Source organism: Lathyrus oleraceus, chromosome 3, assembly GCF_024323335.1.
Source record: "Lathyrus oleraceus cultivar Zhongwan6 chromosome 3, CAAS_Psat_ZW6_1.0, whole genome shotgun sequence".
Classification (NCBI taxonomy): Eukaryota; Viridiplantae; Streptophyta; class Magnoliopsida; order Fabales; family Fabaceae; genus Lathyrus; species Lathyrus oleraceus.
This window is the reverse complement of record NC_066581.1, coordinates 286,478,412-286,502,687: the sequence shown is the minus strand read 5'-3', so window position 1 is coordinate 286,502,687 and position 24,276 is coordinate 286,478,412. Positions and strand designations below refer to the sequence as shown.

The following is a 24,276-nucleotide window of genomic DNA, read 5'->3' as shown; positions in this document are numbered from 1 at the left end:
TAAAAGAATAAAAAATGCTAAAAGAGAAATAATATAACTAAGAGAAATAAAAATGCCAAAAAAAAAGCCACACATGAGTGTTGAACCCACCCCACTCAAAAATATGCACACTGCCCTTCTCCATCAGACCACTCAGGGTTATTTGCTATTGAGATACTACACTAAATATATGAACCGGGCTAAAATATAAAAAGATTTAAGAACAAGATAAACATTTTTTATGGTTTTTGTATTAAAAACAAATTAAATTAAATAATAAAAGAAAAATTAAAAAAAAGGAAAAAAAGAAAATGATTCATCGCCATCGTCCTCAACCTCATGAACCCCCTCAAGCTCAGAGAATTCTCTCCCTCTCAACGTAGCCGCTTCCGTCTCTCTCGATTTCACTCACACCCAAAACCCCTTAATCGCATTTCAGCAAAGTCTCTATCAACAAACACACGAAAATGATAAAAGGAAAAAGGAAGAATTCTCACAAAGTGCCACGGCGGCGATGAAAGGCGTGAAGAAGTTGGCCTCCCAATCCAGGTATTCGATTTTGGGACTTTAGGGTTTCGGTTGAGATTTTCGCCTCCAGCTCTCTGTTGTTCTCCCTAGGGTTTTGTTGTTCTCTTTTACTGATTCTACCTTGCTCTTTATACTTCTGTGAATTAGGGTTACAAATTGGTGCCCTTGTGTTCAAAAGTAACTCTGCAAAGCACTTTGGATGCTCAGAAATTGAATTGCCCTATCCATGTTAGATTCAAGAAAAGGTATTCTTCACAAACTTTCCTCTCTGCTTTGACCTCATACCAATTTGGGATGTTTTTGGACTTTGCCCTCTGACTGTTGGTTAATGATTTTGCACTTTGGATTTTGCAATTTGACTGATTAATGTGTCCCCTTTTTTACCGCAGTAAAAAAAATGGTGAGCTTGGTTTGCTGCAATCTTATTCATGTTTGGTAGGTTGTGGACATGTCTTAATTTTGATGTGCATTATGTAGCCATACTAATTTTGAACTTATGCATTGTTTTGGCATGGTTTCACAGGTTCATCACTGGTTATTCAAGGATCGAAATGGAACATGGAAGGTTACGGTTAAAACACGGATTGGATTTCATGGGGATGTCTGTAATACATTGGCTGACTTAAAGTAGTTTCGGTTCAATTGTCGCGTACAAATACGTCAATATGGCCTCTCCCAGTTGGTTTATTGCTCCAGCAGGAAGTTGAAGCAAGCATACTCATCACGGCATCCATGCCGCATACAATCTGCACAAACAATCCACATACGTAAACTTCAGCATACCCTGCATAATTCTCTCCAGTGGGACACCAACAAGTTCAAACAGTGAGAACTTCGGCGCCGGTTAAAACAAAGACAACAATGCATAAACCAGTCCCCATACATTCCAACTGTAACTTATCTGATTGTTTGGCCATTGGCCAAGACAATCCAAATCCTCACACTGTCTATGGATTACCAAACGGAAGAAATTGAGGTAATGGCAGTTGGTTGTCCACTTGTAGCCCACACATTTTGAGTTTGAATCTACTGATTCCGGATCCCGAACCGGTTGAATATGCCAGAACAAGATTCTGAACAGACAGGTACAAAATTTCCTCTGGTGTATGATCAACAATAGACACCCCAAACTCAGCAAGATCAACATTGATGTGAAACTCAAAGTCCGTATCTGACATTAGCTGTTGCTTTTGAGAATCATTCACTGATGATGAATGTCTTCGGCTCATAACTCCTATAGGTTCAGTTTCAGGCATCCAATCACTGATCCTAACAACATTGGTTTTTTCTTCCTTTACAATTGTAACACGCAACGCTCTGGTTGGTCCTTCTGCTACATGGACAGGCGTGTGATCAGAAATTTCATCGATATCGTACTTCAGTGATTTCATTTGGTCAGTACCATCTACCAAGAGTTCCAACAAACATCTCCTACCAAGATCTTCCCACAGAAAAGAAGCAGCAGAGTTTGGAAGCAGCAGTTGCCAGGAATCACCGATACCATCAGCTTGACGAAAACGAATGGGTAGGAACATCGAACGATTTTCACCTCTGTAAGGACTTGACAATGAATTCAGACGAAAAACCACTTCAAATCGTGATCTCTTAGCACCACTTCTTACTGCAACCCTTAATTGCATTGTTTCATCTCCAACATCTTTTTCCAAACTAATGTGCATTATACCTTCATAACCTACACGGAATGGTGTACTCCATTTGTAGCCATCTATCCGTAACTTCAAAAGTTCAACTTTAGCTGACGACTGCCACTCAAATGGTTTTGGAGGATCAGTGGGATGTATCCATACGACAGACTGAGTATCAGATTGCTGTAGGCAGAGACTACATCCAACCCTATTGATGAACATTGTGTGTGGCTGGAACTGAACCACCTTTGTTCTGTCTGAAGTCATTTTCAACAATGCTGAAAGCTTGTAGTAAGATCTAAAAAGAAGAGGTTGTTGGTTTGGTGTACAATGTGTTCGTCGGTTTTGCAGGCTGTTGATGCTTGGCGGCAGGACCAAGGCTTTGTAGGAATTTGTTGACAGGATATTGTAACAGCAGGTATAGGAGAAGGAACCGTTACGGGCATTGCAGCTGGATTTGTAGGGGAAATCGTGACAGGATTCCATGATGGTTATTGGGTTATTGGTTTGATAGATTTGGTATCAACTTGATACAGGTTTTACATGGTTGCAGCAGGCTGTATTATATTTGGTTCATGGCATTACAACAAGTGTGTTACAGGTATGTTGTTGCTTTGGCTCTAGTTCTGAATTCAACTTTTGAAAATCTGGAAGTCCGAAACTCTTGGGAAATTTTAATGAATGGCTTTGGTATTGCAGGGTGCTGCTATGCCGACACGAATTGGCGGCTGACTTCAACTTTTACCTCACCGTTCCGCTTCTGTTTCGATAGGTAATGACCGTAACCTTCAGCTCATGCACCGTAAATCTTACTCGGCTGTTTTCCTGCTATTGATGTAGATTGATAATTGGCCATAGTTCGACTCCGGCATGTTTTCATTTTTCACTTAACCTGCGTTTTGTTGTGTGCATTATTGTAGGAGCAGCTGTTGGTTTTTTTTTTTGGACTTTGTAGGCTGCATCACGCCGTTAGAAGGTATCCTGCAGGTTCTAGAACGAGCTCGTAACGGTTTGTAGAAATAAATGCAGGGAAAAACCGGGCAAGCATCATGGCAAAAGGGATATGCATTTGATCTCTTGTTTTCAACTCCTTGGTCTTCATATCCACCAGCATCAACTTCAAACCTTCCAAGCTGACCAAGAAGAGCAATGATAGCAACCACAGCATTCTCCACCACACAAGAGTCCAGTACATGAAGCAGCTGAGGAACAAGTTTTGTGTTGGTCCATTGCCAGCCCATTTTGCTTGCAACAAGCTCCAACAATGAGAGAATATCACTAAGTTGGCATAAGGTAACATCAATATGAACATCTGGTTGAGTACGACAAGCCACACGGTTTTTTTTCAAACAGCACGACGCATCACAATTTATGCTATTGGTACATGGAACCACATCCTGACTAGACCACTGTCCATTATTATGATTGTCTAAAAGGGATCTGAAACTTGAAGAATCAAACTGTCCTTGCTGAAATAGATGCTTCTTGATCTTTTCTAAGAGCAAGAATGTAACAACATCAATGGACTCGGCACCTTCCGAGAAAGGGCATTTATTGTTAGTACATAAATCAATACGCAGCTGATTTATTGATGGAAGACAAGAAGCAGGAGTGACAAATATGCTTCCTCCCTCAAGAAACATAACTAGAGATTTCAAGACAGTCACCGTCAAGCCAAAACTGCACGAGTCAAAATACTTCTTTCCACCCAGGTTAGCAAAAATGTGAAGAATAGTTAGCGCCATAAAAGAACCATATCTGCACAATCTAAGAATATTATATGATGCCTCATAAAGAAATCCAATATAATCGGTTGCAGCACATATTGATGCTAGTATAATACCCGCCGCTACCAACTGCTCATCCGTAGCTTCTTTAGGACATGATGTGTCTACGCCATCCAGAAAACTATCATTTATGAAATCAATATCAGATGAGGTCTCAGTAGGTACTATGTCTTTTAATATAACTTTTCCTTTTATAAGGAAATCTTCAATGAAGTGGAGCAGCTCCAGCAACAAATTTTTCTAACAAAATGATCCTTGTGCCTGCTATTTTGGCTATGATTTGCATGAATCTACAGGATGATGACAGGGTTATGGCTGCTGCAGGACCACGATTGTAGGATGTTTGCCAAGGTGAATTCAGTGCCAAATACACATGAGTTGTCTGGTCCAAAAAACCACTGTAAGTGCAACATATGATCATGTGATTGTGGTGTCTTGTAATCTGGTTTTGTTGGTGTAACACAGTTAGGTATTCTCAAGATCTAGTATGCACATAGCTTGAAAGCCCAACGCTGGTAGCTTTGCCAACAATTTATTATGGTCTGCCGTGGCTTGAAGGCAGGTAAACATGCTTTGTTGCTTTGATTCTTTTTGAACAAGGTGTAGTTTTGATACAGGTCTGTCATTGCAACATGTTGGTGCAAGTCTTGCATTGATTTACCTTTGCTCGAGTGGTTTTGCAACTCAGCAATATTGGTGTTGATTGCAAGTTATTTCTTTTGGCATGTGCATCTCATGGATTGGATTTTCTGCAGAAGTGGACCTGCTATGGTAGTGTAGCAGCAAGAACTTGCAAAGGATGATTTGGATGCTATGAGATTAGTTTTTTTTGATGTTGTATGGTTGGTTGGCTTGAGGAACTGGAAATGAAAGGGAAGCACTTGTTGGTGCTGACAAATTCTGTGCAGGTATTACAGAAGGATTTCTTGGTGGCCCAACGTGACCAAAAGGAGTTGTTTGAATCCATTGTGAATGTTGTAAGATTTGTGTTGGTGGTGGATTTGGAGGGACTACACTGCCAGAAGCAAATAAAGGGATGTGAGATGGGGCAGCTGAAAACCATGAACCAGAGTATTGAAAGTGATCTCCTTGCATTTGTGTGGTAGCTGCTGGTTGAAACACAGTCGGGTTTTCCAGAGATAGAGAAATTGCATGAGATGGGGGTCCGTCCTGGTTTTGATTCAGATCATTAGTGCAATCCCCAGAAACAGATACAGAAGGTGTGGAACCAGCAGCTGAACTCCCAGTTACAGAGAAAATTAGTAGTTCAATGATGGAAATTGTTGCATCCACTTTGTCAAAACTATCAGCTGATATGTTAACATGCATCTCTTCGTAACTGCACTGGACATTAATACCTGGTTTAATTTCACTTTTCTCTCCTGTGTCTGCTTTGGTTCCACGAATTTTTATCTTGGTGCCAGTTTCCCTCTCTAGTCGCTTTTGATTATCACCTTCAGGCCCATATATTAGACCAATAAATTTGCACCCAGGATATTCTTGGGCAAGCAAAGGAACACTGTGTTCTTTTAACAGTGGTTTAAAACCAGGCGGAGGCTTGTAACTGGGATCTAATTTTAGTATTTCACCTATTGTTTCCCGTTTTTTCGAGTTCAAGCATTTCTAACTTCTTGCTATTAATTTGAGAGCCAGACTTACTTTCATCTGGGTTCTCATCCACTAATGGTGAGTTCTGTGCAGGTTAGGCGTTGCAGCAGGTTGGTATAGCAGGGCAAAATGCAGCATGATGGAAGTTAATTGGCAAAGCAAGATTCCAAAGGTTCAAGGTGTGACCATGTTGACATTAAAGTGAAGAAGCCAAGCACAAATGGTTAAACCAAAGATCACATGGACATGGATAATGTCATGAGAGTTAGGACTAGTCATTTAGTGATTAAGGATGACCAGTGGCATAGGGTTGACTTTGGTCAAAGTTGACCAAAAAGTCAACTGTTGACCAAAGTCAACAATCGGTTAAAATTCAATTTTATTTGCATTTTTCTTGTAAATGGACAAATGATTGATGATTGTGATGGAATTTAAGGCTTTGGGGAATTTGGGTTGACTTTGGTCAAAGTTGACCAAAAAGTCAACTGTTGACCAAAGTCAACAATTGGTCAAAAATGTCAAATTTTGTATTTTCTTGTATGGAATCAAATGTAATGGTTGAAACAACGACATGAAATAAATTGAAATGGATTAACAAAATGGTGGAGATTGTTTTCACAATTGGCTTGAATGTTTGACTCTTGAGAAGAAAATAACTTGACTGATAACGTGTATGAACAAAACCATGAAATAAGACCATAAGGTTATAGTATCCATGAACTGATAACATGACTGGCAAGTGGTTAGAAACACAAGAAACTTGGTTGTTCAGATGACCCAGACCATAGATGTATCCACACTCACAACACCATGACTTTGGACCAAGACCAATTCTCACATAAAAAACAGAGTAAGGTTAGGTCAAGCATGCCAAACGAACATAAAAATTCAGGATCAAAATCGGGGTATGACACTCGCCATATATCTTTTGTTGATTGTTCCTTGCTATGGTGATGCAGATCCCTAATAGATCTCCCCTAGCAGATGTTGGGTGTTAAATCTCTCCATATAGAGTCAACCCCATAAGCAGAAAGTGTCTGTTGTCTGCCCTTCTGCAGTTCCCCACTGAGATATATCCTCGTGGATGACGGTTTCTTCCGTTTCCTCCCAACATATATATTGGGATGGATTTTCCTATTTGAGTTACATCCTCATTAGGACGTCTTTTGATTCAATCTGTCTTTTCGGATTATTCCCGGATTGGCTATTTGTCATTTATCTTGTGCTTCCCAGTGGGTTGTTCCCCAGCGGAGTTTTTCGGGCCTCTACCCTTATACCGGTAGTTGTAAGTCCTATTTTCTTTGCCTTTTGACGAAATTGGTGGTTATATACCTTTTATTCCTCGGCAAGAATTGTTGGTTTTCTACCTAGTAGAGGGGTAGTTGTAAATCCTGTTTCTTACTCTCCAACAGAGTTTGTGATTTGTTATAAACCTTATTTTTTGGTTTCCCGTGCGGATTTGTGATTTGTTCTATCCCCACGCAGAGTTTTTGGTATTCTACCCAGTATTCGGTAGATGTAAACCCTTGTAGCACCTCAAATTTGCACCTATCATTGTACATACATTTTCATATTAGGTCATAGCATATCATGATCCATTGCATAGCATTGCATTGTCCCCAGTTGCCTCAAGAGCAAGCAAGTCAAGAATTAGGTCAAACTGATCAGGAGATCAGTCCACCAAGCAAGCAAGGTTGTTTCTCAAGGAGCCAAGGCCCTAGGGTTTGTCCAACATGTTCACATGACTTGGAGGTCCATTTGAAGTGTTTTGGTCAAGGGTTGGATGTTCAGAGGTCATCAGTTCATGCATAATCAGTCAAAAACCCCAGAAAGTCAAACTTGGTCAACTGTGGCTGATTTCATTGGTTTTGATGGATGGATTTGGTTTGAGAGAGCTTATTCATGTCCCAATAGGCCTCATATATCATGAAAAACAATATCATTGAAGAATTTGAAGCCAATCAGAAAATTTCCAGAAATAGAAACTGGACCTGTAATTTTAACTGCCAAAAAGGGAAACTTCTTGATCCTCAACTTGCATCATGATACAAGCTTCAAATGAATTTTTGCCCAACATGAAAGTTGAAGATCTTGTTCTCCCATTTCCAAAAAGTCCAAGAACTCTCAATTCCCATGTATGGTTGTCAAGATATGATCAAATCATTTTCACAAAATCTTGAACTTCAAAAGGCCATATCTCTCAAACCATTTGGCCAATTTTGGTGGGGTTTTTTCCTACAAACCACATTTTACCTCCTCTTTACAAAAATATAAATTTCATGTGCCAAAACATTGCCAATCAAAATGGCATTTTTGAACCTATCATGCCTAAATTTCAAGTGTGGTACAAAATGGGATTTTTGAATTAAGCATTTTCAACCATAATGGCCAATTGGAATTGTTTTGTAATGTCATTTGTGACTTATTGCAAGCCCAAATTCGTGTTCATCCATGCACCCCCTTTGCAAATTGTCATTTTTAGCAATTGGTCTAAGTGCACTTCATTTTGCAATTTGTGATTAACATCCAATTAATCTCACTTAACCAAGCACTAAACAGAGGTATATATGTCAATTTCATTCTGAAAGGAAGCCCTAGCCACTTTGAAAACAGAAAAAAAAGCATCATTCTCTCAAGAACCTTCATTTGGGATTTTGGTTTCTTTCTCGACAAAACCCCAGACTCTCGAGCCAACCTTGGTCCATTCATGATATGCTACTATTTTTGAACCCCTTGGAGGCTGGATTCCACGACTGTAAGGCTTATTTTCATTACTGTTTTAAAAGAGCATCAAGCATGGCAGTTCAAAATGGAAGCTAAGAGCAAGACATCTGGGCGTTATGTATGCGTTCATTCATCATATGGGAGCTTGAAGCGCATCTGTTTCAAGCAATCTTGGCCAGAAACCATGGGAAACCTCACTGCCCTTCAAGATTAGGTAAAATCCGACCTTGACCATTCTTAAAATTGCATGATCCATCTTGTAGGTCTTTTGCTTGTGGTTATTGTGAGCTTTGAGTCAAGTAAAATCGTGCAAAAATGAGAGAGAACGAGGGTTTTAAACTTTCATGTGCTTAGCAAGATTCATTCGATTCTTCATCGTGTTGTTGTTTTGAGTTGAATTACTTTTGGATTCGTGTTAAGTTATGTTAGATCTTCATAAATATGTGATTAAATGTTGTTTCTGGGCTGGTTGGTTTTTTTTTTCTGGAAATCTCACGCATGAAGATCATGGGGATCTTCATGCTGTTCATGAAACTACAACTTTTCCTGCGGATTTACTTGCAGCCTTCATAAGGCTAGCTACAGCTTTTCCTGCGGATTTACTTGCAGCCTTCATAAGGCTAGCTACAGCTTTTCCTGCGGATTCTGGGTTAGGGTTTTGTGCATGAGCGCGCTACTGTTACTTTGGCATGGACCAATAGAAACATTTCATTCCTATGGCCAAAACGACCGTGCATTGATAAGTGACTGCCAATATTACACAAATGCCATTCGTCCCATTTAAATTCCATTTTAATCCATTTAATTTTCAATAATTATTTCACTTTGATCATCAATTTTGCAAAATTCATAACTTGTTCATTTTAATTCCAAATCCAGTGGGAATTTTTGCATCATGTTCATATGATTGTCTAGTTTTTTATCATCATTTTTCCAGATTTTTTTTGATCAGTGAATTTTAAATGGCCTTAGGGTTTGTAACATGTGACCAAATATGGTACCTTTTACCAAAACCTTTGTGAAATAGCCATACTTCAACCTTTGACCTTGAAACTTTTTGTGCACAAACTAGACTCACTCATGTTTATTTTGGTGTAAATATCATGATTTTATCCTATGTGGTTTGAGAGTTGTGATTTTTTGAAGTAGGGTGTGACAACTTGTGTCACACCATGGATGTGCAATTTCATGAATTTTGTTGACATGCTTCATGGCCTCCAATTGACCCCAAATTTTTCATGATCCCTCTCTTATATGTCTAGTTGACTTGTGATTTTTCTTGGAATTAATTGTGCTATTTTCCATTTGTTTGAGATTTTTCCTCCCTGCCTAGTCAAATGTTGACTTTGTGTGACACACCTTGCCATTCCATTTGGGAAATTCTCATACCTTATTGTATGATCATGAAATTTTGCATGTGCATACTAGACATCTTGAGCTTTGCATTGGTGTTAATCCCATTCATTTCTCATCTGTTTTCATTTAGTTATGATTTTTTGAAGTTGGTACATGTTTGTTTGACTTCTTTGTGCTTACTTGAATTGATTGTGACTTTCTGATTTTAATTGACCATCTTCCCATGATCCAATTGAGCTGAAATTTTATATGCATGTCATGTTATGGATTTTGATTGAGCATGATTTATTTGGTGATTTTTGGAATTGATTATGTTTGGTTTTGAGCTAAGTCTTGCTGTTGACTTCATTGAGCATGTTCAAATTTGCTTTGACTTCATGATTTTCATTGACTGCCTTCCACTTGTCCAAATGTGATGAAATTTTACATACTTACCATGCTAGGTGTTAGGATTGATCATGATTTATTTGGTGATTTTTAAGAATGTTTGAGTTGACTTTTGATGCAAGTCATTCTGTTGACTTCTATGTGCACAAATTTGCCATGCTTTGCCTTCTTTTGTCTGTGAATTGATGATGATGCATGATATGAACATGAACCCAATTGAGCTTGCTTCTTAAATGTTTGAACTTGATTTAGATTGAATATGGTTTGCTGTTTTGACTTTTTCATTCTCTTTTGACCCTAGGCTTGCCCTAGTGGTCCTGGTACTCACTTTTGAGCTTGTGTTTTCAGGTTGAACACCAAATGACCAATGAGATCAATTTCTTTTGATTGAGCTCGCTTGAATAGCATTGTTTAACTTTGTTTGTTTTGTAGGTGACTTGGCTCACATGCTTAAGTCTTGTGCCTTGCACATTCCTTTGCTTCTGATTACCTATTGATGTCTGTTTCCTTTTGTTTTGTTTGTGAACTGTGAACTGATTGGTTTGACTATTTCAGGTACCATTAGTTGCTTAAGTTCTTTGAACTTGCTTTGCTTTGCTATTTAGCAACTTGCTTGAGGTATAATTCCTTTTTCTTCATGTAGTCTGGAAGACCTGGTCTGTTACTTGGCCAGGCAATTGTCTGAAGTCCTCCTTAAGAGGCAATGTTTGTGTATGTTTAATCTTGTCCTTGTACATAGTCAAAGACCTCCTAAGTGAAGAGGCAATTGGCAGAACCAAGGGATAAGCAACCTATCCCCTGCTATTCAGTGTGTCTTCTGTTTTGCTCACACCACTGTGTTGATGCATTACAGATAAAAACCAAAGATCTATAGAGTCACTTGTGGATAGAGTTCCCCCTTTCTGAACCCACACATTCTTGTCAAATGCTCTCCCTGGCCAGGGATAGAAGCAATGAGGCACACCCCTCATCTCCTTTCATTTGCTTCACCTTAGCCCCTCAATGGCAAGGTTAAGAGCAACACTCACCCCATTCCAGAGGTTTGTTTGTTGAGGTTGATATGACCCCTCGACTAAAACCTAACCCATGCTTGAGCCCCCTTGTTGGTGTGTTTATTTTATGCTGGATGTGCTTGTGTATGCTTGTGTGGTGTGTTTGTATCCCTTAGGTTGTTAGACTCCGCGTAGTCTCGTTTGCATGTCAATTAAGGTAGCACGGTTCCTTCGTATAGGACTTCCTTTCTTGCTTGAGCCTTCTTTAAAACACAAACAAACATCATCCCCTCTTAAGGATACGTTAACTCCTTCTACTACAGGTGAGTAAGTCTCCAAAGGTCGAGCATCAGGTAGATTGTGCAGTGACGTTGTCCACTTAAAAAACACAAACCAACAGTAATAGTTTAGCCGAACTACAGCAACTCTGATTCTCATGTTCAGATGAGATACGTAGGCACGAGATGCGATGTCTTGTCGAGTTTGACTAACAACTAACACTAATTCTTTTCTCTCGCCCTCGTTGCGATTGAGACCTCCCCTTTCTCTTGCCCTAGTTGCAATCGAGACCCTTCTTCTTCCTGTGCAAGATAGGTTTGCCTTAGCTTGCTTCCTGTGCAAGTTAGGTTAGGTGTGGCTTGCTTCCTGTGCAAGTCATGTTTAGGATAGGCTTGCTTCCTGTGCAAGTTAGCTAGAAACCTTAACTTAGGGTTGATTTTGCATGACAACATCTAGGCTCGAGTCGTAGTCTCCCTAGAGTTGTGTCTCCCTCTGTTATCTGGTTAGGCTAGTCCTTTTTCCCTGCGTAGGGGAACTACATCGCCCTGATCTTCACACCAGATGAAGTATGTAGGCAGGAGATTGAGCTGATCTCTCCGGGCGCCCTTTTTCTTTTTCAACCCTTTGTGTCTTAACCACCCTTGTGTGTGTTCTGGTTGAAGCCGATGTAAGTCCATCGAGTGGCATTTGGGTTCCAGTGTGTGTGTTTTTAGGTTCGGATGCTGATGTAAGTCCAGTGATTGGCATTCAGGCTCCACGTTTGCCTTTGCCTTTGTTTGCTTGTGTGTGTGTCAGCCGAGCTACGAATGCTCTGATTCTTCTCTCGTCCGAGAAGATACGTATGCGTAGGATGCGATATCCTAGCGAGCATGTGTCGTCTCCCCGGTCCGGACTACTTTGACTTTGATGTCTATGCCTGATAGACTAAGTAGGCCCAGGATGCGATATCCTGCCGAGTCAGTCTTGTATGTTTTCTTGCGTCTCTTTCAGCCAGTGTGTGTGTGTGTTTGAGCTGTGTTTTAGCAACCATTTTCCTTCCTGTTGTGCGTGGATCCCGTCGAGTACGACGGATGCGTAGGGGTGCTAATACCTTCCCTTCGCATAACCGACTCCCCGATCCCATTCTCTTTGGTCGCAAGACCATGCTTTTTTTTCCAGGTTTACTCTGGGCGTTTCCTTTCCCTCCTTTGGGATAAATAACGCACGGTGGCGGCTCTGTTGTTCTTGTTTTCCCGCCGGTTTTTTTGCGTGATGCGACAGCTGGCGACTCTGCTGGGGATATAGAGAAGTTGACCTCTTGCTGGTCCATCTTCCCTAAGCGAGTCTCTCCTAGCGCTCTCTAGGATAGGGTTTTGGTTGCTGTTTGCTGTTTGACTTATTGCATTCATGTTATTTATTGTTTGCATTTATTGTTTGCATTTATGTTTGCATGCATCATACTATCATTGAGCTGTCTCCTGTGCAGGTGGTTCCTCTGTTTTGGGGTGGGTGTTCTGAGTGAGGCCCAATACCCAGGCCTGAGTATACACCTAGGATTAGCGTGGTCTCATGTATCTTCACATGTTGTACGACATGATGAGGAGACATGTCACCACAGCCGGACGAGGTTCATTTGAGAGAGTCCTTCCGGGTGGAGGTATTCCGCTTAGGTCGGATTATCTCTTATGAGCTGTTGACTTCGGTGACCGTTCTTTCCCGGATCTTTGGTTTAGACGATCTTAAGAGAGCTGCAACGGCACACCCGAGAGGGCAAACCCGTTGAGTATCTTTGCCCGATTGTTGACACCCTTGTCCGCCTTAGGATGACCTTGTTAGAATTCACCTGTGAGGGGAGGGTTTTGATCTCTACAGATACGGTTTCTGCCAGTGGTGCTGTGATGGTGACTTTGGTTCAGCCGAATTTATGGACATTTATTTCTGGGACGCCGGAGTTCTGTCCGTGGTTTATCAGCGGGTTCCGTTTATTTCGGATCCCCGGGTTGAATTGAGAGTACCGGTTCAGAGGATCCGTTTGTCACCCGTTCAGTGGTTGTTCCTATGAAGCTAGCGATGTAATCTCCGGTTCCGTTTATTTCGGAACTCCCCAAGTTGGATTTATGGTGACTTGGTCCCGCAATTGACCGATTCAGAAAAGAAGAGGGTCTACAGTTGACTTGGCGGCACAGTGGCCTGCATTCATGCATTTGCATCATATCATTTCGCATTCATCTGCATTCAACTCATGTCTGTCCGTACTCAGGGTCCATTATTTTTAATTAAAACTCAGGTCGAGAGACATCCAGATGTCAAAATGTTGTTGATAAAATTTTATATGTCTCAATGAAACCAAAAGAAAAACAGGACTGAATATTCCTAGTACGGACAGACATTGCATGTGTGAGTCATACTAACCCACGTGCTGTTTTGTAGGTTTCAGTATTCAACCGGTGCGCATAGCTCATCTATTCAGATAACCTGCTGGGGTCAACAAATTCAAGCTGATGGATCTTCCCAACGCCGACATCCTTGAACTGAAAGAGATGATGAGGGAGTTGTTCAGTGTTGTGCAAGGGCTTGCCTTGGGACAGAAAGCCATGTCTGAGAGATTGGAAAATATTGAGAAACGGCTGATAGTGGAGAAAGTTCAGGGGAAGGCTCCGTCCTCCGAAGTGAGCAAACCTTCTGGTACCGTAGCAAAGAAACCCTCCGACAGTGGTCCATTCAAGAAGAAGGTTGAGCCAGTTGGTGTGCCCGCAAAGAAAGAACGTAGTAAAGATCGTTATCATCCTTATGCTGCCACTATATCCACTCCTGTCAGCAATCCACATGCTCAACAACAACAACTGCCACCTCAACAGAAGACACCGGGAGCTAAGAGCCAGGTGAAGAAGAAGAATGAGGATCGTCAGTTTGAGGAACCACCTGTGACTTATGCCCTTCTTTTCCAAAGATTGAGGGATCTGGGATTAGTTCGACCGAGGATTTTGATTCCGATAGAATAGCAGCGGAGGCATGCAAACTATGATGAGAGTGCCAAGTGCGAGTTTCACTCTGGGGCACCCGGACACAGCATTGAAGGTTGCAGAGCTTTTAAGCATATTGTCCAAGATCTGGTGGACTCCAAGGCTATCAGCTTGGCACAGATAATGAATGAGGATGTCAACCCCGTACTCAGGCAGGGACCAGTAAAGGTAAAGATGATGAAAAAGGTCAAGAAAGGAATAGAAGTGATTGAAGAGGGTCAGCTAAAAGGTCCAATGACTATGGTTCCAAAACTTCTGCTACGGGTTGGAGCCTTCCCTGCTGTTGATAATGCTTGTGCGACTGTCACTACCAAAGGGTGTGTATTGATGAAGGACCCGACCCAGAAGATGAAGAAAGTAGAAATGGACAATGAAAGATGTAAAGCACCCAGTCTGGCAGTTGAAACCGTCCAGGTGGAGAACGCTCTTGTCGCCGAGAAAGAGAAGAAGCTGTCCATTTCTTCTTATAAACAAGCTCTGGAAGTGGTGAAGAACAAAGAGGCCCAAGGCTGGGGAAGGATCATTGACATCGTGGTAAAAGCAGACATGTTTGGGGTCGGTTATCAGCCGGATTTAGAGTCGTCTAGACCAAACAGAGGATGTCGTCCGCCGTACACCTTCGTCAGTGCAGGAATGTTGGATCCTGGTCATGCCCGTTCAGTGGTTGAAGATGTTGACAGCGACCGCGAACTCGAGTTGTGGATAAAGTCGTGCGTACCAGGCAACTGGAAGGACCCAAAGGCATCACTGTCACTCATCCAGAAGTGTAGTATTTCTGTGTTTTAATTTTGTTTGCATAAAAGCCGTACGTTTTGCCCGAAGCGTACTGGTCCATTGTAAGGGCCACCTCATGTGTTTCATTTTGCAACATTTTGCATCAGTAGTGAATGGATGTTTCTGTAATTAAAAGCGGTGTTCCCTGTTTTTCACTTATTTTTGCAGTTTTTTTTAAAAAAAAAAAAAAAACAAATAAAAATGGCAATGTTTTTCGTTCTATTTCTTTTTGATTTTTGTCTCGTCCCAACCTCGAAAGTGTTTACTCTCCTGATCTCACCGATAACAATTTGGTTACACCTCTGTATGACTTCGACAATCCAATCTATCATGCCAGAGAAGAAGGCGAAGAAGATTGCTGATCTGCTGGAAGTAGCTAGGTTGTTGAAACAAGAGGAGAAGGTGGTTCAACCACAAGAGGAGTGATTCAAGATTGTTAGTCCAAGCACCGCCGAGATCGGGAAGTGAAAGTTGAGGCCGCTTTAGAGGCAAGTCGAGAACAGAATGGTGACCCTTTTGAAAGAGCGAATTGATATGTGTGCCTGATTGTATCTAGATACACCAAGGTGGATACCATTGTTTTGGAGCTTAGGCTACCATCAAAAGGAGACTGAGCGGAAGCTAAGGTCAGAAAAGGATGAGAAAGAGAGGATGTGTGTGGACTATTAAGATGTGAACAGAGCTAATCTGAAGGATGAATTCCTGGTATTTCACGATGAGGTATTGGGTTGATTATATGGCTCAGGTCTCAGTGTTTATCTTCATGGATGGCTTCTTGGCCAAGACCAGATTGAATTACCGCCAGATGATATGAAATAAACCATGTCTACACACAAGGGGCACCTTCTTGTTATAAGATGATGTCGTTCAGTCACAAGAGACCGGTGCCACATAACACAAGCCAAGGTTGACTTTGTTTCATGATATGATTCATCGTGAAAACGAATACCATGTTGATGACATGATGACAAAGTCCCTAGCAGAACAGGGGCATCCGGTAGACCAAGGCAAATTGGTTGATTGGTTGAGATAACTCACACTGTTGAGCCCGAATCAATACACTTATGGAATACTGTCATCAAGCTACCAAGGCTTGTTGTGAGTAAATCAGAGGAATCAAGATTGAACCTGCAAAAAAAAAAAAAAATGCCTGAACCGAAAAAAAAAGGGGAAAGAAAAAAATCAAACGGTCAGGTAAGGTAATAATTGCCAAGGGGCATTTGAAAAAGAGAATAAATTGCAGGAACTTCTGATTCCGATAATCTGGTACTCGACAGCCCTCAAAGGGTCTATAAGGTGCGTATTGGCTCAGCGTGACTAGTCTGGTCGAAAAGAGTATGCAATTTACCTAAGCAAAAAGTTTATCGACTGTGAAACAATACACTCACTGTTCGAAAAAACTTGATGTACTTTGGCATAGGCTGCTCGCCGACTGAGACAGTATGCTGATTCATACCACTTCGTGGATATCCAAAATGGATTTGGTTAGGTATGTGTTTGAAAAGCTAGTAGCAATCCATGGAAGGTTATCAACCAAGGAAGTTTGAGGTCCCTGATGAAGACATCTCGAGGTACTCAAATCGAAAGATTGAGAGTGACCGATCCCGGAGGAGGGGCCTAGCCCCGAATCCGAACGGATTCCGATGTCTGATGGGGAAGTTAGGGTGAATGAGGTAGTGCTTCCCGGATAACTTTTAAATGCACCAACGATAGTGATTGAACATAAAGTCTGTATCCTGGGTATTGAACCTTGGGATGTGCATCTACTTGGGGCAGTGACTTCCTCACAGATATATGAGAAATCAGAGAAGACTGAATGGATAAAGACTCGGAATGACATGTTGAGTCCAATTGAGGAAAAAGCGCTGACAGTTACTTGTCATGGGGCGTTGTATCCAGTGAATGAAGCGTATTGTTGACTGAGAAGTGTGACCTCGAGCGTACCACGTGGAAGAATGGGTTGAGAAGGATTCTTCCTCCTCAAGACGATCGTGGGGCAAATGGATAAACAGTTATGAGTGTCTCATTCGTGGTCAAGAAGGTTTTCTCAAACCAGGCCATGTTGTTGATGACCACGGATGACTACGATTTCCATCCACTATGAGTGCGGACGCAGTTAGAAAATACTTCGTGAAGGAGACCCGCTGGACAAAAAGAATAAAGAGTCCAGGCAAAAATGGGCATCCCGGCGAACCAAGAAAAAAGAAAAAGGTTCGGGCAAAAGTTAGGGATAATAAAAGAAAAAAACTGTACACCCGGCAAGTTGAAAACCCGCAAGGGCGACTTGGGCAAAAAAGGGTATCCCGGTGGACTGAAACCCGAAAGGGCGGTCCAGGCAAAAGAGGGAATGAAACGAACAACTGCGTTCAGCATGATCGTTTGTGCTCATGATGATTTGGATAATCTCCGACAGAGACCGATCAGAAGCGTCTTGTTCAGAAGACAGAAAGTGCGGAAAGTCTTGAGGACATATGGGGTGTAACCGAGTTGGAACCCGATGAGATCACGGTTCCGCATTGCCAATAGGATAGATTTTTTCCTTGTGCGCAATCACCTCTTTCCAGGGTTTGCTTCTTGTGTGTTGCTCAATTCTGAGCCATCTTTTTGTTTCAGTCAATAAAGTGTGTGTTCAGTCAAATAGTTTTGTTTTTGTTTCCATTACCGTTTTGATTACGAAAACATCCGTTTATTTTGATAAGAATATTTGCATTTTGAAACATAGAGGTCCCTTCCGATGCATGCTTATAAGATCGAAATATGGAGATCTTATCCGGAAGTTTGAGTGACCTATGCGTTGAAATGTTGAAACGTCTGGGGCACGCCTAGGGCACGCTTTTATCTATTGATCTCTTGTGCAGGTACTGTTAGATCTTTTCATTCACTTACCGGTGGTACTGTGAACCCCTGTTGACAAAAATCCCGGCAGAGCCTGATCAGGGGCAAGGGATAGTTGAACGGTGAAAAGACAGTGAAGGATTACGACGATGGTCCTGGAAAGGTACTCAAGGAGACTCTTCAAAGTCTGATGATTAGAAAGTTTGTATGAATACCAGGAGTTCGATCCCCGTGGAGTACGGACGAGATTGGGAATACAAGATGATAGAGCAGAAAAGTCCAGAAGCGTCTGGGAGTTCGTAAAAGAGGAAAGCCGACACTATGGGTGGACGATGGATGCCGCTGTTCGGCGACTTGACAGGTGTTCCGTGTCTAATAAGCTGTATTTCCCCAGTAGGTGTGAGAGCGTTACCTCCATAACAGATTCGAGATCAGTGTCTCCTCAGCAAGCCTGAAGGTTGCCGTATCCCCAGCGGAGTTGTAACTGTTTTCCAAGTCTGAAGCTGTCTTCCCAGCAGAGGTTGTGTTGATGTTTTTTTTCCCAGCAAGGTTTGTCTTTCCCCAGTAGGATGGGAGTTGACATGGTTATAGGATCCCCAGCACAGTTCCTGGAGTTCCCCGGTGTTGTCTCTGGAGGAGACGTGTGTTTATGCATTCATCATTTAGATAAGCATAGCATATCGCATCATTAGTGCATAGCATTCCCACGATCATGGGGCATTGTGTAAAATAAAAAAAAACTCATGCATCAAACATATCCATTAGCCCTAGGCTGCGGTGACCAGCCGAGTTTGGGTTGTTGGAAAGAGTTTAGCATCGCGTCATTGGATCGGTTTCAGAATTGGGCTCATCAATATGGTTGAGAAGTTGGTGTTTTCCCAACAAGTGATTCCTCAGTCAAGTAGGTATCCCCAGCAGTGTTATTCCCCAATTGTTAGCGTCTTGCCAGCTTGGGTCTTTTCCCTTAGCAGAAGTGGGTGTGTCTGATCTCTCCATGTAGAGCCAACCCCTTAAGTAGAAAGTGTCTATCCTTTCCTGCCATTTCCCCACTGAGATACATCCTCGTGGATGACGGTTGTTTCCGTTCCCTCCCAACACACATTGGGATGGGTTTTCCCTACTGAGTTCTTTCCTCATTAGGATGAGTCTTGTTTCAGTCTGCCTTTTTGGATCGATCCTAAATTGGCTGTCTCCTGTGCTTCCCTGGGGCATAAATGAATAGTCGCTCACTAACCGGCACTCATTCATATTATCCTCAGCGGAATTTGTTGGCCTCTACCTACGAACCGGTAGCTGTAAGTCCTTTCTTTACGGTCTTCTACCCACTACCCGGTAGTTGTAAATCCTTTTTTCTCACTCTGTCTCTCAGCAGATCGTTTGGTGGCTTCTACCTACAAACCGGTAGTCGTAAGTCCTATCTTTGTGGTTTTCTACCTACAAGCTGGTAGTTGTAAAATCCCACTTTCACCCCCTTGTTGGAGTTGACCGTTTGTGCTCATCCTATCGATGACTGGTTACTTTTCCGTGGTTTTCTGCCTACAAACCAGTAGATGTAATCCCCTCTTTGCAGTTATCAGTATCCGGTTTGTGATATTGATATTCTTTCCCCTCTGGATACTTGCCTTGATCAAGCAGTATTGTCCCCATTGGGTCTGCCCTTTCTTTTTGGATATTTGCTCCGAGTTAGCAACTTTATCCTCTTTTGATTGGTCATCTTTGCATACCTAGTCCTGGTACCGATGCCTTTCTTGTCGGTCGATTATTCATTTAACTACCTACAACCCGGTTATGGATGATCTTCCATGCGAGTGTATTATCTACGTTTTGACGGCTATAGATGATATGTACTCATATTTTTCCGGTATTCAGACCGAAGGAGTTTCCGACGATCAGGTCGACGTACTCATGGCACTCAGGCCAATTTTCCGGTATTCAGACCGAAGAAGTTTCCGACGATCAGGTCGATGTACTTATGTTTTTCCGGTATTCAGACCGAAGAAATTTCCGACGATCAGGTCGATGTACTTATGTTTTCCCGGTATTCAGACCGAAGGAGTTTCCGACGATCAGGTCGATGTACTCATGGCACTCAGGCCAATTTTCCGGTGTTCAGACCGAAGGAGTTTCCGACGATCAGGTCGATGCACTCATGGCACTCAGGCCAATTTTCCGGTATTCAGACCGAAGAAGTTTCCGACGATCAGGTCGATGTACTTATGTTTTTCCGGTATTCAGACCGAAGAAGTTTCCGACGATCAGGTCGATGTACTTATGTTTTCCCGGTATTCAGACCGAAGGAGTTTCCGACGATCAGGTCGATGTACTCATGGCACTCAGGCCAATTTTCCGGTGTTCAGACCGAAGGAGTTTCCGACGATCAGGTCGATGCACTCATGGCACTCAGGCCAATTTTCCGGTATTCAGACCGAAGGAGTTTCCGACGATCAGGTCGACGTACTCATGGCACTCAGGCCAATTTCCGATTTTCAAATCGAAGAAGTATTCCTCCTCTCCGTTGGTGTCGATAAACGTCGAGTTTTTCCCAATCATCCGTTGATGATTTGGTTGTGTCCACTCTCCCCAGTAGAGTTTCCTCCTCTCCGTTGGTGTCGATAAACGTCGAGTTTTTCCTAGTCATCCGATGATGTCTGGTTGTACCCCTCTCCATGCAGAGTTACCTCTCCGTTGGTTTCGATAAACGTCGAGTTTTTCCCGATCATCCGTTGATGATTTGGTTGTGTCCTTCTTCCCTAGTGAAGTATTCCTCCTCTCCGTTGGTGTCGATAAACGTCGAGTTTTTCCTGGTCGTCCCCAGTTGGTTACCTCTCCGTTGGTCTCGGTAAACGTTGAGTTTTTCCCATTTCGTCCGTTGACGTATGGTTGTATCTCTTCCAGTCATTCATCAATGTCTGGTTACCTCTCCGTTGGTCTTGGTAAACGTTGAGTTTTTCCTAGTTGTCCGCTGGCATCTAGTTGTGTTTTCTTTTCCCATTCATCGTCGTTCCGATGTCTGGATGTGGTTGTACCCTTTGAAAACAAAAACCAAAAATATAAATACCCAGTAATAAGTATCAGATCCCAGTGGACGTTTCCATTATTGGATCCCTGCATTGTGCAAATTCTACGGTTCTTTTGTATTCAATCCCTGTTTACCCTGAAAGTCTGACAGCCGCCGCTATCATCCATTCGGGTTCCCAGCTGATTGAATAGGGGCAGCTGTAGCACCTCAAATTTGCACCTATCATTGTACATACATTTTCATATTAGGTCATAGCATATCATGATCCATTGCATAGCATTGCATTGTCCCCAGTTGCCTCAAGAGCAAGCAAGTCAAGAATTAGGTCAAACTGATCAGGAGATCAGTCCACCAAGCAAGCAAGGTTGTTTCTCAAGGAGCCAAGGCCCTAGGGTTTGTCCAACATGTTCACATGACTTGGAGGTCCATTTGAAGTGTTTTGGTCAAGGGTTGGATGTTCAGAGGTCATCAGTTCATGCATAATCAGTCAAAAACCCCAGAAAGTCAAACTTGGTCAACTGTGGCTGATTTCATTGGTTTTGATGGATGGATTTGGTTTGAGAGAGCTTATTCATGTCCCAATAGGCCTCATATATCATGACAAACAATATCATTGAAGAATTTGAAGCCAATCAGAAAATTTCCAGAAATAGAAACTGGACCTGTAATTTTAACTGCCAAAAAGGGAAACTTCTTGATCCTCAACTTGCATCATGATACAAGCTTCAAATGAATTTTTGCCCAACATGAAAGTTGAAGATCTTGTTCTCCCATTTCCAAAAAGTCCAAGAACTCTCAATTCCCATGTATGGTTGTCAAGATATGATCAAATCATTTTCACAAAATCTTGAACTTCAAAAGGCCATATCTCTCAAACCATTTGGCCAATTTTGGTGGGGTTTTTTCCTACAAACCACATTTTACCTCCTCTTTACAAAAATATAAATTTCATGTGCCAAAACATTGCCAATCAAAATGGCATTTTTGAACCTATCATGCCTAAATTTCAAGTGTGGTACAAAATGGGATTTTTGAATTAAGCATTTTCAACCATAATGGCCAATTGGAATTGTTTTGTAATGTCATTTGTGACTTATTGCAAGCCCAAATTCGTGTTCATCCATGCACCCCCTTTGCAAATTGTCATTTTTAGCAATTGGTCTAAGTGCACTTCATTTTGCAATTTGTGATTAACATCCAATTAATCTCACTTAACCAAGCACTAAACAGAGGTATATATGTCAATTTCATTCTGAAAGGAAGCCCTAGCCACTTTGAAAACAGAAAAAAAAGCATCATTCTCTCAAGAACCTTCATTTGGGATTTTGGTTTCTTTCTCGACAAAACCCCAGACTCTCGAGCCAACCTTGGTCCATTCATGATATGCTACTATTTTTGAACCCCTTGGAGGCTGGATTCCACGACTGTAAGGCTTATTTTCATTACTGTTTTAAAAGAGCATCAAGCATGGCAGTTCAAAATGGAAGCTAAGAGCAAGACATCTGGGCGTTATGTATGCGTTCATTCATCATATGGGAGCTTGAAGCGCATCTGTTTCAAGCAATCTTGGCCAGAAACCATGGGAAACCTCACTGCCCTTCAAGATTAGGTAAAATCCGACCTTGACCATTCTTAAAATTGCATGATCCATCTTGTAGGTCTTTTGCTTGTGGTTATTGTGAGCTTTGAGTCAAGTAAAATCGTGCAAAAATGAGAGAGAACGAGGGTTTTAAACTTTCATGTGCTTAGCAAGATTCATTCGATTCTTCATCGTGTTGTTGTTTTGAGTTGAATTACTTTTGGATTCGTGTTAAGTTATGTTAGATCTTCATAAATATGTGATTAAATGTTGTTTCTGGGCTGGTTGGTTTTTTTTTTCTGGAAATCTCACGCATGAAGATCATGGGGATCTTCATGCTGTTCATGAAACTACAACTTTTCCTGCGGATTTACTTGCAGCCTTCATAAGGCTAGCTACAGCTTTTCCTGCGGATTTACTTGCAGCCTTCATAAGGCTAGCTACAGCTTTTCCTGCGGATTCTGGGTTAGGGTTTTGTGCATGAGCGCGCTACTGTTACTTTGGCATGGACCAATAGAAACATTTCATTCCTATGGCCAAAACGACCGTGCATTGATAAGTGACTGCCAATATTACACAAATGCCATTCGTCCCATTTAAATTCCATTTTAATCCATTTAATTTTCAATAATTATTTCACTTTGATCATCAATTTTGCAAAATTCATAACTTGTTCATTTTAATTCCAAATCCAGTGGGAATTTTTGCATCATGTTCATATGATTGTCTAGTTTTTTATCATCATTTTTCCAGATTTTTTTTGATCAGTGAATTTTAAATGGCCTTAGGGTTTGTAACATGTGACCAAATATGGTACCTTTTACCAAAACCTTTGTGAAATAGCCATACTTCAACCTTTGACCTTGAAACTTTTTGTGCACAAACTAGACTCACTCATGTTTATTTTGGTGTAAATATCATGATTTTATCCTATGTGGTTTGAGAGTTGTGATTTTTTGAAGTAGGGTGTGACAACTTGTGTCACACCATGGATGTGCAATTTCATGAATTTTGTTGACATGCTTCATGGCCTCCAATTGACCCCAAATTTTGCATGATCCCTCTCTTATATGTCTAGTTGACTTGTGATTTTTCTTGGAATTAATTGTGCTATTTTCCATTTGTTTGAGATTTTTCCTCCCTGCCTAGTCAAATGTTGACTTTGTGTGACACACCTTGCCATTCCATTTGGGAAATTCTCATACCTTATTGTATGATCATGAAATTTTGCATGTGCATACTAGACATCTTGAGCTTTGCATTGGTGTTAATCCCATTCATTTCTCATCTGTTTTCATTTAGTTATGATTTTTTGAAGTTGGTACATGTTTGTTTGACTTCTTTGTGCTTACTTGAATTGATTGTGACTTTCTGATTTTAATTGACCATCTTCCCATGATCCAATTGAGCTGAAATTTTATATGCATGTCATGTTATGGATTTTGATTGAGCATGATTTATTTGGTGATTTTTGGAATTGATTATGTTTGGTTTTGAGCTAAGTCTTGCTGTTGACTTCATTGAGCATGTTCAAATTTGCTTTGACTTCATGATTTTCATTGACTGCCTTCCACTTGTCCAAATGTGATGAAATTTTACATACTTACCATGCTAGGTGTTAGGATTGATCATGATTTATTTGGTGATTTTTAAGAATGTTTGAGTTGACTTTTGATGCAAGTCATTCTGTTGACTTCTATGTGCACAAATTTGCCATGCTTTGCCTTCTTTTGTCTGTGAATTGATGATGATGCATGATATGAACATGAACCCAATTGAGC

General features: G+C 41.4%; 1 protein-coding gene across 1 annotated transcript; it reads right to left on the bottom strand.

The window, feature by feature from the left end:
* Window positions 1–1,066: 1,066 nt before the first annotated feature.
* LOC127127091 (uncharacterized) lies at window positions 1,067–2,446 on the bottom strand. The gene is made up of 2 exons (XM_051056208.1): window positions 1,466–2,446; window positions 1,067–1,253 (listed from the first exon to the last, which is right to left on the bottom strand). The coding sequence occupies exons 1-2, from the start codon at window positions 2,418–2,420 to the stop codon at window positions 1,192–1,194; spliced, it is 1,017 nt and encodes a 338-aa protein (XP_050912165.1). The 5' UTR covers window positions 2,421–2,446; the 3' UTR covers window positions 1,067–1,191.
* Between the last annotated feature and the right edge of the window lie 21,830 nt (window positions 2,447–24,276).

Bases quoted from the DNA above. Each gene is read 5' to 3' on its own strand.
- LOC127127091 (XM_051056208.1), bottom strand. From the start codon at position 2,420: ATGACTTCAGACAGAACAAAGGTGGTTCAGTTCCAGCCACACACAATG. The intron at 1,254-1,465 runs GTAATCCATAGA...TTGTTTGTGCAG, and splicing joins ACCTCAATTTCTTCCGTTTG to ATTGTATGCGGCATGGATGC.